The sequence below is a fragment of the Lactuca saligna genome, chromosome 5, assembly GCF_052625555.1.
Source record: "Lactuca saligna cultivar CGN05327 chromosome 5, ASM5262555v1, whole genome shotgun sequence".
Taxonomy (NCBI): Eukaryota; Viridiplantae; Streptophyta; class Magnoliopsida; order Asterales; family Asteraceae; genus Lactuca; species Lactuca saligna.
The window spans coordinates 114,816,716-114,830,569 of NC_136421.1; the positions used below are offsets into that span (position 1 = coordinate 114,816,716).

General features: G+C 39.2%; 1 protein-coding gene across 2 annotated transcripts; it reads right to left on the minus strand.

Moving 5' to 3' along the window:
- Positions 1-10,070: 10,070 nt before the first annotated feature.
- Positions 10,071-13,165, minus strand: LOC144997982 (beta-amyrin 16-beta-monooxygenase-like). Of its 2 annotated transcripts, XM_078957832.1 has the most exons (4): positions 13,147-13,165; positions 11,451-12,377; positions 10,697-10,884; positions 10,071-10,451 (listed from the first exon to the last, which is right to left on the minus strand). In XM_078957832.1, exons 1-4 carry the CDS (start codon positions 13,163-13,165, stop codon positions 10,146-10,148), a joined length of 1,440 nt encoding a protein of 479 aa, XP_078813958.1. In that variant the 3' UTR covers positions 10,071-10,145. The 2 variants fall into 2 exon arrangements, with proteins under 2 accessions (XP_078813958.1, XP_078813957.1); XM_078957831.1 differs by lacking the exon at positions 13,147-13,165 and having other exon boundaries at positions 11,451-12,432.
- Positions 13,166-13,854: the final 689 nt, after the last annotated feature.

The following is a 13,854-nucleotide window of genomic DNA, read 5'->3' on the forward strand; positions in this document are numbered from 1 at the left end:
GGTTGGGCTGGTCCATCAGGTACTTCAAACTCTTGTGGTTTGTGTATATGGTACACCTAACCCCGTACAAATAATGGCGCTAGATCTTGAGGGAGAACACCACCGCTCCCAGCTATAGGTTGTGGGTGGGATACCTCGCCTCATGAGGCTTTAACTGCCTTGATGTGTATGCTATCACGTGCCCTCTCTGCATAAGCACCGTACCCAACCCAGATATAGACGCATCACAGTAAATCACGAAGTCCTCCATCCCTTCAGGAAGGGTTAACATCGGGGCTTAGCACAATCTTTTGCGAAGCATCTCGAACGAGGTCTGCTTCTCGGGACCCCAAGTAAAAGTAACTCCCTTCCGGGTCAATCTGGTGAGAAGAACAATAATCTTGGAGAAATATCTGATAAATCTCTGATAGTAGTTGGCCAATCCCAGGAAACTCTTGATCTCGGTGGGGGACCTCAGCACCTCCAATCTCATAACTGCCTCTATCTTGGTCGGGTCGACCAAAATCCCATTCTGGTTAACGAGGTGTCCCAAGAACTGAACCTCTTGTAACCATAAATCACACTTGGAGAATTTGGCATAGAGCCTCTCAGATCTCAATACACCCATAATCTCTCTCAAATGCTACTCATGCTGCTCTCTGGATCTCGAATACACCAAAATATCGTTGATGAACACGATTACCGATCGATCCAGCATATGCATGCACACCCGGTTTATGAGATCCATGAATGATGTCGGTGCGTTGGTGAGCCCAAAAGGCATCACCACGAACTCGTAATGACCGTAACAAGTCTTAAAGGCCGTTTTCTGGAAATCCTCCTCGCGGACCCTCATCTGATGATATCTAGATCTCAAGTCAATCTTGGAAAACCAAGACGCGGCCTGCAACTGATCGAACAAATCTTCGATCCTCGGCAATGGATAATGGTTCTTTACCGTCAGCTTGTTCAACTCTCGGTAATCAATGCACATCCGGTGTGAACTGTCCTCTTTCTTAACAAAAAGGATCGGCGCCCCCACGGCGAGCTACTCGGTCTGATAAAACCCTTTCCCAACAATTCTAGAAGCTGCAAGGATAACTCCTGCATCTCGGGTTGCGCAAGGCGATAAGGTGCCTTGGCAATAGGTGCCGCTCCCGGAACCAAATCTATCTAGAACTCCACCTACCTCTCGTGAGGCACACCTGACAACTCCTCGGGGAAAACCTCTGGGAACTCACTCACAATCGAAACATAAGCCACATAACTCTGTCTCTTAGTAGCGACTCGCGTACCCATCACATACGCTACAAAACCCCTACAACCCTGTTGTAGACTCTGTCTCACTCTAGCAGCCGAGCAAAATGTTGATCCAGATCGGGTACCCTCATGATACACTGTAAGCACTCCCCCACTAGGGTCTCGTATGGTCACCAACTGATGCTTACAGTCTATAACAGCTCCGAATCGACTCAACCAGTCCTTGCCCACGATGACACAGACATCCCCCATCGCGATTGGTACCAAATCTATCGGAAACCCAAAACCAATGATCTCGAGTATACATCCCCGAATCATATCAGTAGTAAATATTGCGCGCTCGTCGGCTATGGAAACTCATAGAGGTCGACTCAACGCCTCTCGTCGGATGTTAATGTTATGGCTAAACGCTAACGACACGAAGGATCGAATTGCACTCGAGTCAAATAACACCAGGGCAGGTACATAACACATACCAGCCAAAACATCAGGTGCTGCACGGACCTCCTCCTTAGTCAGCTTAAAGTCTCTCCCGCGAGCCCCCGGCACCTCAGCCTTTACTGGCCGACTCTATGTAGCTTGTGCAGCATCAGGGGAAAATCCATGTGCTGATCCCTGCAATAGTTGTGGGCACTTGGCCTTCCAATGGCCAGTCTGGTTGCAGCGGAAGCAAACCGAAAATCCCTTGGGGCAATCCCTCACGATATGCCCCTCCTTCCCACACTTGTAACACACACTCGCTCTACACATCCTATCATGAGTCTCGCCGCACTTCCCACAAGTGCGACCCTTCTGGCCTCTAGATCTCGAATCAGTGGGCTTTGCCTGTTTGGCTGCCGGTTAAGACTGTGTTGGCCGCCTATCCCTCCTATGAGACTCCGTCTCCTCCCTGGCCTGAGTCTCTAGCTCAATCTTCCTCTTCCGAGCATTTGCTTGGAGATTGGAAAATGTCTAGTATGTCGAGTTCGCCATGAACTCACGAATATCTCTCCTCAGTATGCTCAAATATTAGCTCATACGTGCCTGCTCGGAAGACATGTGCTCGGGGAAAAACAATGCCCTCTCATGAAACATCATCGTAATCACTATCACAGACTCTGTTCCCTGCTTGAGGGATAAGAACTCCTGGGATAACATTTCCCTCTCCACCGGAGGAGCATACTTATTACGGAACATCGTAGTGAACCTCTCCCAAGTCACTGCGGTGAGCTCTACAAGAGTAAAATCAGCTGTCACAAACTTCCACCAGTCCTTCGATCCCAAGCGAAGCTGATTCAGCGCGAACCGTACCCTCAAATGTTCCAGACAAGAACAAGTGTAGAAATATCCCTCAATGTCAGAGATCCACCTCATCACGACAATCGGATCTTGAGTCCCATCAAACTTCGGTGGCTTTGTGTTGCTGAACTTTCGGTATAGCAACGAGTCACCCCCTGTGGCCTGGCAGCAGCGACAGCTGCGGTGGCTGCAGCAACAGCCGCCTGAGTAACAACAGCATATCGCTCATCAAACATCTCAATCAGTGTGGTCTTAATAGACCCAAAAGTCTCCGGGATAGCCTCACCAATCGTTGCGGCCACCTCCTCATGAATCATCCGACGTATCTCCTCGTCGCTGGTACCACTGGTACCTCTTTCCCCAGTGTTGTGGCGCGTAACCACCATGATGTCTCTAAAACGCAACACAAAATAATCAGAGAATCGCTTGAGATCAATCACACTCGATCACTCGTTCCTACTTGTTCCTTAGCACCCTAAAGATTCTTACTTGGACTGCTCACCGACCCGATGCTTTCAGTAGTACGGGCCCAATACTACCTTCCACACTGCATTTGTGTTCATCCCAAGTCTTCCTCCTAGGATTCTAACTCACAAGTACTCTATATCTCGTCAAACATCGACCGCTCTCATAGAAGACCTATCATATACTCATTCTTGCTACCTACTTGCACTCAAGCGAATCACAAATAGCAAACCCCTAGGCTAAGGCATCATAAATCAGGCCACGCTAGTCCTAAATTATGAAATACCTAGCCTACTCTCTAGCATGCATAACATATCTCATAACAGCTCTTAACACATAAAGTAAGGGTATTTTGGGAAATCACCGTTCGGGCGCTGGCTGATTGTACACACTGCTCGTTTTCTGTTTCTCTTAAAATCTCCTACTCATTTTAGAAAAATCATTTCTTTTAAAAAAAAACTTTCCTCAAATCCTCAGTTTGAGTCCAGATATACCCGAAGGTGTATCCGAATCCCTCAAACCAAGGCTCTAATACCTTGTAACATCGTAAATTTTCAACAAAAATTTTCGTTTTTAAATTACCAACATCACATATCATAATTCTCAAAATCTCTAGCATCAATGTCATAACATTTTTCAAAATAGTTTTCAAAAGTATTTACGGGCCCATAAGTCATGTAACTCTAGCCCTACGAGTGTGTAGAATCAAGCCGGTGCCTTCCTGCGATCCTCGGAAGTACCTGAAACACATAACACGGTAAGCACGAATGCTTAGTGAGTGCCCAAAATGCCACACACATATACTTAGCCACTCGAGGCTATAACTCGGTAAGACCCTCCGGTCAATGTGTCTCAGTGAGACCCTCCAGCCCCACAACTCATTGGACCCTCTGGTCCGGTCTAGCTCGTTGGGCCCTCTAGTTCGGTCTGGTTGAGAGCCCTCCGGCCTCATAGTTCGGTAGACCCTGGTTCGTGCCTAAGCAACAAATAATATAGCATACAATACATATCATACAAACATGCATAACTCAAGCAAGCACATAAGACCCTCTGGTCACATATGGATACCACTCTAGGTACAATATAGTAAGAAGGCTCACCTCAAAGCTAGTAGGAATAAATACACACTTGGCTCTCCCGAACTATCCTCTGCTTAAATACATTAGACAAGCATCAAATCAATATATCTGTTTTACTCATTTAACTCCTTAGTTCTCTTATTCCCTTTTTAACCCTCGGGATGGGTAAAAGACCCGCTTACCCCTCCAAGGTTCCAGAAGCTCCTAATTGACCTAATCACAAAGTCAATAGAAGTCCAAACGAGTCAATAGTCCAATCGACCAGACTCGCCGATTGCACTCATGCGACTTGTCGAGTCCCGTCGTATCTCAGATATCCTCAGAACCTCTAACTCGACGAGCTAGCCTTAACTCGTCGGGTCAACGCATGACTCAGCTAAATCGGGACAAACCCTAAACTACTCGCTGAGTCGACCCATCAACTCGGCGAGTCTATTCAGACTCCCATGCATTCATACGATTTCAAAACGAGATTGTTTCCCAAACTTTAGATCTAGACTCTTAGGGCTCATATGTCACGTAAAGTCATAGACTTTACGTCCACGCATGGCATCTAGAGCAAGAAATGCCAAAAACATGAATAAAAGGGGGTTATATACTCTTAAATCTTCACCAAAGCTGGATAAAGCAAGGGCCTTAAAGTATTTGGAACCTCCTAGGGTCCAGATCTAGGGTTTTAAATTCCTCATGACCCCCAATTCACAAAACCCCAAAAATGATGAAGAAGAAGAACCCTAACTTACTAAAATTAGAGATCTACATCAATGAAAGGGAAAAGTCGAGTTTAATACCTCCAACTGAAGCTTGAGCGTGAAAACCAGCAGATCCAACACCCTTCTATGATCCTCTTGCTTGAAACCCTCTTCTTCCTTGCAAAACACCCACCAAAAGCTCACAATAACTCTCTCTCTCTCTCACTCTAAGCACTCAAGACTCGTTAAGGGTTTTCTCTCCTGAAGGGTAGCCGCAATAGGAGGCCTTAAGCGCCTTTAAATAGGAAACAAGCCTAGAAAATTAGGGTCTCTCATTCCAGCGCTTACTTGGCGAGTCTACTCCCGGACTCGCCGAGTAGATCATTAAACTCACGTATCCTGCCCGCTTCTACTTGAAGAGTCTTAGCGCCAACTCATTGAGTAGATTAATGATCTTTAAAAGTAATAGCAATAATAATTAAAGATAATATACCTGCAAATACGGATGTTACAACTTCGTTCTTTATTGGTTTATTTGTCTGAAAAGAGGATTAATATTAAGTTTATGGATTACTATATTGTTGTCTATATCTGTCATTCCTTCTTGCTTCCATGCAAATGTCTTGCTTCTAGCTTTAAGGAACTTTATTAGTTCTTGTTCAATTGGTTCTGGTATTGAGGATCCTATGAGAACTTTGGCATCAGGATCCTCAAGGTTCAAGGGCACTTCCTTTACATCTTACTCACTTATTCCTAGCACATCTTGTGCCCCCTGCTTTAATTTCTATGCTTGTCGTGATATTGTTGGAGATTTCATCAAGGTATTATGACACTCTTTGGATTCTTGTTGGCCACCTGTGATCTTCACTGTCCCCCATGGGGTGGGCATCTTTACACATTGATGATATGTCGATGGGAATACCTTCATTTCGTGGATCCATGGTCTAGTTAGTATAACATTATAAGAGGATAATGTATCTATTACATAAAAAACGTTGCATAGAGTTTACCCCCTCAATGTAGATAGGTAGGTTTATTTCACTGATTGTATATTTTGTTTCGTCACTGAATCCTATTAATACTAATGATCTTTTGATTATTTCGGACTCCGGGATGTTCTTTCCTTTTAAAGCATCCAAGAGTATAATTTTGACTGAGGATCCTCCATCGACAAGGATCCTTCTGACAAAATGGTTGGCGATGTAAATAGTTATCACCAATCCATTGTGGCGGGGATCCTGGATGTCTTCTCTATCTGCTTCATCGAAGGCGATCTCCTTCTCATTTGTGATTTACGTATTCTTTTGATGCCTTTCTTCTTTTGTTGTTTTGTACAGTTTGGCATGCCTTTTTGCTGTAAAATAAGATGTACCACAAATGTCAGATCCTCTAGAGGTCACATTGATTACCTTGGTGTCAGCATGAGGGGATCTTAGCTTATCGAGGATTTCTTTGAGGTATCCCTTGCCTAAGTGGTAGTTGATCCTTCCTGACACCTATGCAATCCTCTGTGACATGACCAAAGTCTTCATGGTATGCACACTATTTGGATTTGTCTTTCCATGTTATGGATTTTTCTCCCTTCCTTAGCCATCTTTCTTTGTCGCCAAGATCTTGCATAGCAAATAGTATATATGAAATATCCACAAAAAATCCATAGTCAATAATCTTAGGAAATTCTTCTTCCTCTCTTTCACCATCAAGGGCATTAACCCTATGATGATCAGTTTTAGAATATGGTTTTGACTTGTAGGATATTTCTGTCGATGTGTTCACCTTCCTAGTAGGTTGATCATATGAGCTTGGTGGGTTTCTCCTTTTTTGGATCTCCTTGTCTTCTTCAAGCCTTATGAATCTTAATGGTCTGCTTCGAACCTCGTCAATTCTCTTGCATTGGGTCATTACAAGGTCTTCGTAGAAAGGAGAGTACTTTTTAAACCCATTTTAAAGGCTCCAACTGCAATCGCCATATCAATGTTAGGGATACTCAGAGCTTCCCTGCCAAACCTGTTCACAAAAGTCCTAAGGGATTCCTTAGGATCCTAAACCACTCGATAAATATCACTAGTAATCTTTTCGAATGTTTTGCTACAAGAAAATTAATGTTAAACAAATCAAGTAAGTGAGTAAATTAAGTAATATAGTAAGGAGGAACATTAAGAAGCCATTTTAACGTTGATCCTATCAGGGTCGAACCAAAGCCTTGCATAGGAAAGCTTCCTTCAAGTGTGTGGGAACTTTCCCTATACTATGCGACATGCTCCTTGGTCCCATCATAAGGCTTCATGTTGGGTGTTTGGAAGCGTTTTGGGACTTCGATATAAGCTATTACGGAAGCAACTCTTGAGATCCTATGGCTTGTGGGTGATACTTCTAATATAAGTTGGATTATTCTAAGAACGCTTGAGATCAGTTGTCTTAATTGTTGAAGCTCCTTAGCCATGATCGGACTTAAATATGTATCAAGGTCCACATATGTTAGTAGTAAAGATATTATTATTGACGAAGTTACCAAGTTCCTTGTTATTAGGAGTAATGAAGGTTTTGTTGGGATCTTGCATCATATAGTCTTTCTCTCTTAGAGTTGTGCCCCAAGTGGAAACAAAGGTTGGTATTTAGGATCCTATCTAGCGCCGATTCACTGAGGATCCCCTGTTATCAAAGTTTAGGATCTTGGGTTGCAAGATTGAGGGTGCTGCTTCTTGAGGGTTGTGGATTTCTACCCTCATTATTTCCCCTTCCTCGAGTATTGCCTAGTTATCCTCCTATTGTTGAGTGACTTATCATTCCAATCTCTTTAACATAGCAAAGATTTCATTATTGGAAATGAGTACAGGAGGATCCTGAAGTCCTTAGGTAACGACGAAAATGTGTTTTTCTTCAGTGCCTCAGGGCTTTCTTAGGAGCTCCCCCTGGGGGTGGAGGAAGGTTTTTAGAGGAAATTATAGGAATGGAGGAGGAATATATGGTCGGTTGTGTAGACATGATTTTCCAAAAGGTTTTGAACACCATGGCCCCACAGCGAGCGCCAAATTATTTTGGTCAAAAATCAATTAAGAAGAATCTGACCAATTTGTATGAGAGGTTATGATATTCATGGTAAATTAAGTAAGAAATGACAATCAAATTAACACAAGTGAGTTATAAGGAAAGCCTTTAATCCTTAATAAGATCATTGACATAGAACCTTGGGAGGTGATAATGATCACCTGCCTTGATGATTTTATTGATATAGAATGTTGAACACAAAGATAAATGTATGAATGCAAGTACAACTGTCGTATATGAGCTAAATCTCTCGCTAGTATACTAGTTACATGTACTATTTATAGTCTAATGCTAATAATAAGAAATCCGATAATTCCAGATTCCTCAAGAATCAGCATATGAACATTATTTATCTTGGTATTCTGAGTTTTTTGCCTGGTTGAGATGACTCTCCGTTGAGAATAGGTCTTGTGTTGACTCATTCGGCACATATGAGAAAAATAAAGAAAATATAGACGTTATAAATGTTAGAAATATTAATAGTAATAGTCAGGATTTCGAGATATGTTTAAGGATCTGAAGCTTCAAAAGTATTTGAGGATCCTGAATATGAGTCAAGGATCCTACCCCTAACACTTACCATCATCGTCAATGTAGAATAGTCCATGTGGTTTTTCAACAAGTATCTACATATTAGGTTTAAACCTAGCTGGTGGTTTAGCGTTAATCAATATTGATCTAAATGGCAACAAGAACTATGTTACTCTTTCTCTTATGTTTTTTTTCTTTGATTCTCTTCTTTGGATCTCCTGAAGTTGAAGCTCGAACTTCTAGAAGAATCAGATCCAAAATTCAAACCTTGGATATCAACTCAGCAAGAACCATTTTTATTTCTTAATACAACAACCCGGTATAACTCCAAATCAACACCATTAACTCACTTATTCAAAATAACCACATTTCACCGAGTTAGTTACTTAGGCTTCATTAACAAAATCCAATTGATATGATTTCCTTGTCATGTGCAGTGTGAGGAATTTATAGCTTTTAGGCTTGGTGCATCTAATTGGAATTCTTTAAGTAGTTGTCATTCAGTCCGGAATACGATGTGAAATGGGTTAGGCACAGTGGTCATTTTGCATTAGAAAAAATAGTTATTTTTTGTAAATAGTCATAAAATTTGGTGGCTTAGTTAATTTCCATTTATAGTATAACCAATGTGTCACATCAAATTAGTGTAACTTAACTAGATATTCTTAGAGGTGGCAATCGTGTCGTATCGTGTCGGGTTCGTGTCGTGTCAAACACTCTAAACGGGTTGAAAGTGTTTGACCCTAACCCGACCCATTTAATTAACGTGTCGTGTCGTGTCAACCCGTTTATTTTCGTGTCGAGTTCGTGTCGGGTTTCGGGTTAGGGCTATAACTTGAAATATGTCGTGTCATGTGAGGTTAAAAGATTGAGCATGTTAAAAGAGTAGGAGTTGGGTAGGCGGAAAGGAAAAACTAATAGTTTGGAGGCAGAATAGATGAAGTCATAGCAAGTTTAGATGCCAAAATTAAAAGAATGGGAGTTGGGGAGGCGGATGAAAAGGTCGCGAGGATGTGAGAGTGGTGAAAGAGACTGGGTAGTTTGGGAGAGAATGGAAAAACTGAAATTAAATCTTGATCTAGACGGCTAAGTCATTTCAACATTACAAAACGACTCAATTCGAAGGTTTTCTTTTACTTATGGTTTTGGTTTTATATCTTTCTAGTTTATTTAAATAATTCAAAAAACTTGCATATAAATAAACGGGTCATTTTCGAGTCATATTCGAGTTGAAATTCTCAACCCTAACCTTACTCGTTTAATTTTCGTGTCGTATCGTGTCAACCCATTTATTTAAACGGGTTGAAATATCTTACCCAAACCCGTTTATTTCGTGTCGGGTTCGTGTCGGGTTTCGTATCGTGTCAATTTTTGCCACCTCTAGATATTCTTCGTAAACTATTTTAGTATAGAGTTTTCTTATATTTATTGGAGATCATTTTTTTGAGTATTTTTACACTATTTTGGTGTTTTAGTGCATGTGTTGGAAATAGCCTAATGGTAAACCTACTATCTTTTAATAAAACTCAAGTTCAAATCACGTTAGTTAAAATTAATGCAGACGTTGTAAATAATCTTATGGTAAAAGCCAGTGTCTTTTAATATAATTCAAGTTTATATCACATCAGTAAAATTCTAATATTTTATATAAACTTGTACATGCATCATACTAGACTTAAAATACATCAAACCATATTTATTTCCTCTTATCATTCATTTTCTTTCGTAACACCAACAAAAATAAAAGTACAATTATCAAATACCATTAAACCCCAAAGAGAGTACTCTTATAGTGAAAAGATGGCATAAAAACTTAAGATATGGTTTCATGAGGAATGAGCTTGATCGGAAGTCCATGAACTGGCCTTGGAAGTGGATCTATTACCACCTTTTCATCAGGAATTAGCCTCACCCAGTTGTATCTCGTTATTATATTGTACATAAATACCAATATTTCTGCCCTCGCATACTCATTTCCAGGACACATCCTTGCACCTCCTCCAAATGGCACAAACGTGTAAGGTGCAGGTCCCGCTCCTTCAAATCTCGAGGGATCAAACTTTTCAGGATTAGGGAAAAACTCATGGTTTTTCTGAGTGTAATGTGGGAGGTAATGTAACTACAAATTAAAAGGTATGTGTTAGGTAAAGTTATCGACTTTTTTAATTAGATAGATGAAGTAGTGATTTTCTTTCCGAAAAGAGCTCATAAGAAGAAAGGATAGACTACAACATATATTGAAATAAATGAGATTGTGTCTAGATGATATGATATATTAGCATGCCCTCACTCGATGAGTTTAGGCTATATATTCAAAGTCAATGACATAGTTAAATGTTAATGAGGGCTTAAAAGATAGCTTACTTTCCATCCTTTGGGGATTTTGAAACCAGCATAGGTGAAATCCGTTTTCGCAACTCTAAAAGCACCAACAGTTGGTGGACACATTCGTAGCACTTCACATGCGACATTCCATGAGTATTTCATCTTACGTAGATCATCCCAATCCAACAGTTGACCAGGTGATTTTTCCCTTGCAATGTCCATTTGTTCTTTTTACAATTATAAATGTAATAACAATATATCAGTTTCTTGACCATTTAAAAAAATTAAAATAAAGTGCAACACATTTACTTTCTTTTTACCAATATATACAACACACTTTTACTCTTTTACCCATATATGTTGTTCACTTTACTTTTTACACATTTTAGCCACTTAGTTACATATTTCTTTTCCAATAAGAGTAATATATATATATATATATATATATATATATATATATATATATATATATATATATATATATAATTCTTTGTCAATAATAACAATAGTAACTAATAAAATACATTGTCATATTGGTAACCAAATGTAATAATATGGTAGAAAAATAACTATGATGTAATTATAGGTAATAGATAAATATATATTGTTAGCATAGAGAAAGAAATATAATCACATACAAAATATATAATTAGCTTGTTAAATGGATAGAAACAAATTATATTCCTTATTACTAAAACAGTAAATTGTATATATTTTTTCTGTTATAACTTATAATTTTTTTTTAAAAATGTAATATTGGGATATCTTAAATTGATGTTGGTGTTAATTATACCTTTTAGAACTCCTTGGTACACGTCGGGGTGATCGACTAGAGTCATCATGATGAAAACGACGGTGGTATTGATAGTGTCATAGCCACCGATGAGCAACCCTAATAAGTCACTGGACATGTCACCGTCAGTGGTTGGAGCATTGCCGGAGTCTTGGTTCCGTTTGTCAACTTCAACAATCATATGCGAAAGCAAATCTTGCATCGGAGTAGCAGTCCCATCAGCAAGGTCTTTCCTTCTTTGCGCAATTATGCCCATAATCACTTCTCGGATCCTGTTCGACGCTTTAACTCCACGGTTAAACCTTGTTCCTGGGATGTTAATCGGAACCGCTATAATTCCACCGGCTGCCTCCACAAACGGCGTCGCAAGCTTCTCCAACTCCGTCGCGTCATGGACACCTAACAGCAACTTCACAGCCAATGCAAATGTGTACTTGGCAACAAATGGGCAAACCTCAACCTCATCACGTCCAGTCCAGTAATCCGCCAAATGCTGTCTCAGTTCAGAATCCATATCGGAGATGTAGTTTTTAACCGCATGAGCTCTCAAGAACGGCGGCAACAGTTGCCGGACTTTGGCGGATTCCGCCGTGACAGACTTGTTATTTGATTTCTTGATGATACTCTCGACGGAGCTCGGCCACCATACTTCAACGAGCTTGTTTTCGTTTGAGAACAGGAACTTGTTGCCTTCTGGGCCACACAAGAACGCCATTTTCTCGCCGAGGATTGACGTCTTGAAAACGTCGCCGAATAGTTTTCTTCGCTGCATGACAAACTTCTCGTTGGTGCCACTGCGGAGCTTCTTGAAGTAATCTATGCTTTCTCCTATGAGAGGCCATCCATAGTTTCCAGGGATGGTTGATTTTTGGCTCAGAAAATGGTGCAGAAAGAAGATGGTGATGATCGGTAAAACTATGGAAGAAACTAGCAGGAGGGTATCCATTGTGATTCGTTAACTGTTTACTTAAGGTTTAATGTTATGAGGATTGAGGGTGTTGGGTGAATGTACATGTGTATATGTGTGTGTTTATATATATATATATATATACATATATGTTTATGCATGAAGAAGGTTGAAGTTATAGATGACAGGTTTTGGTATAAAAGACAGTAAGGACAATTATCAGAATAATATGAAGACAAATATGAGGGATAACTGGCAAATAAAGGCATTTGGTGAACCTCCTAAATTTCAAAACCAATCAAATTGATTCGTAAAACTTTTAATATAATATAAGCTCTAAAATATGTTTTGGAGAACTTTTATTGAAAACTAATGAAATAATGTAAAAGTTTAAAAAATATTGTATACTGTACGCTCATGAGTTTAAATCAAAATCAAAATTTTAAATATCAAATAGTGATTATTAGTTGGTACAAAATAAAATTATTGAATACAACTTTTGTGATAAAAAAATTCATCTTTTCAGTCTATTTTTATTTTAGAAAAGATATTTTAATCGATTTATAAAATCTAATCTATGATATATTTAATAATAGAATTAATTATATATGTCTTTATATTATTTTTATGCTCAGAAAATTATTTTAATAATATCTAATTGGGTTAAAATTGATTAGATAAGGAGGAAAAAAATCAGATGTACAGTTTCATACATAAAACAAAATTTATCAAAAAGTGAAAACAATTTTTTTATTGTTGAAATGTAAATATGTTAACATTGTCATTCACTACTATAAAAAAAGAGCATTACCGATGGCCAAAACCATCGGTAATCTGTCGCTAAAGCTATTTACCGATGGAATTGTAACACACCAAAATCCATCGCTATATTTTTGTCGCTAATTGTTTGTAACGGATTTCCAACGGCTCTGGCTAATTTTTAGTGACGGATTTTCCGTCGGAAATAGTAACGGATCACCAACAGATAGAATATATTTTGCAACGGATTACCGACGGAATTTGTTTGCAACGGATTACCAACGGAAAAAATTACTAACGGATTACCAACGGAATACGAAATAACTTACTAATGGATTACCGACGGAATTTAGAATAACTTACTAACAGATTATCGACAAAACCCCGAAATGACTACAAACTTTTTTGGAAACAGATTAGCGACGAATTTTGGCATTATAAAAAAATTTATAAATTAATGAAGAAATTAAAAACTATAAATAATTACATATTCAACACAAATTTTTTAAACATAAATTAAATCTATATTTTAAAACCACCAAATATAAAAGTAAATCCATAAATTTCAAACATTTGACATACATTAAATCTATAACTCCATATTATCAAATACCATTTCAATCCATATTGTCAAATATTATCAACAACCAATAGAGAATTCTTTCTCGTAGATTCCACACCTATCATTAGGAGTTGTTAGCTAGAGAGATGTTTATATATTGTCAGTTACCATAAATG

Coding starts and splice junctions, on each gene's coding strand:
- LOC144997982 (XM_078957832.1), bottom strand. Junction 10,885..11,450: donor GTACCAAGGAGTTCTAAAAG/GTATAATTAACA, acceptor AATTGTAAAAAG/AACAAATGGACATTGCAAGG. Junction 10,452..10,696: donor AAATCCCCAAAGGATGGAAA/GTAAGCTATCTT, acceptor TTTAATTTGTAG/TTACATTACCTCCCACATTA.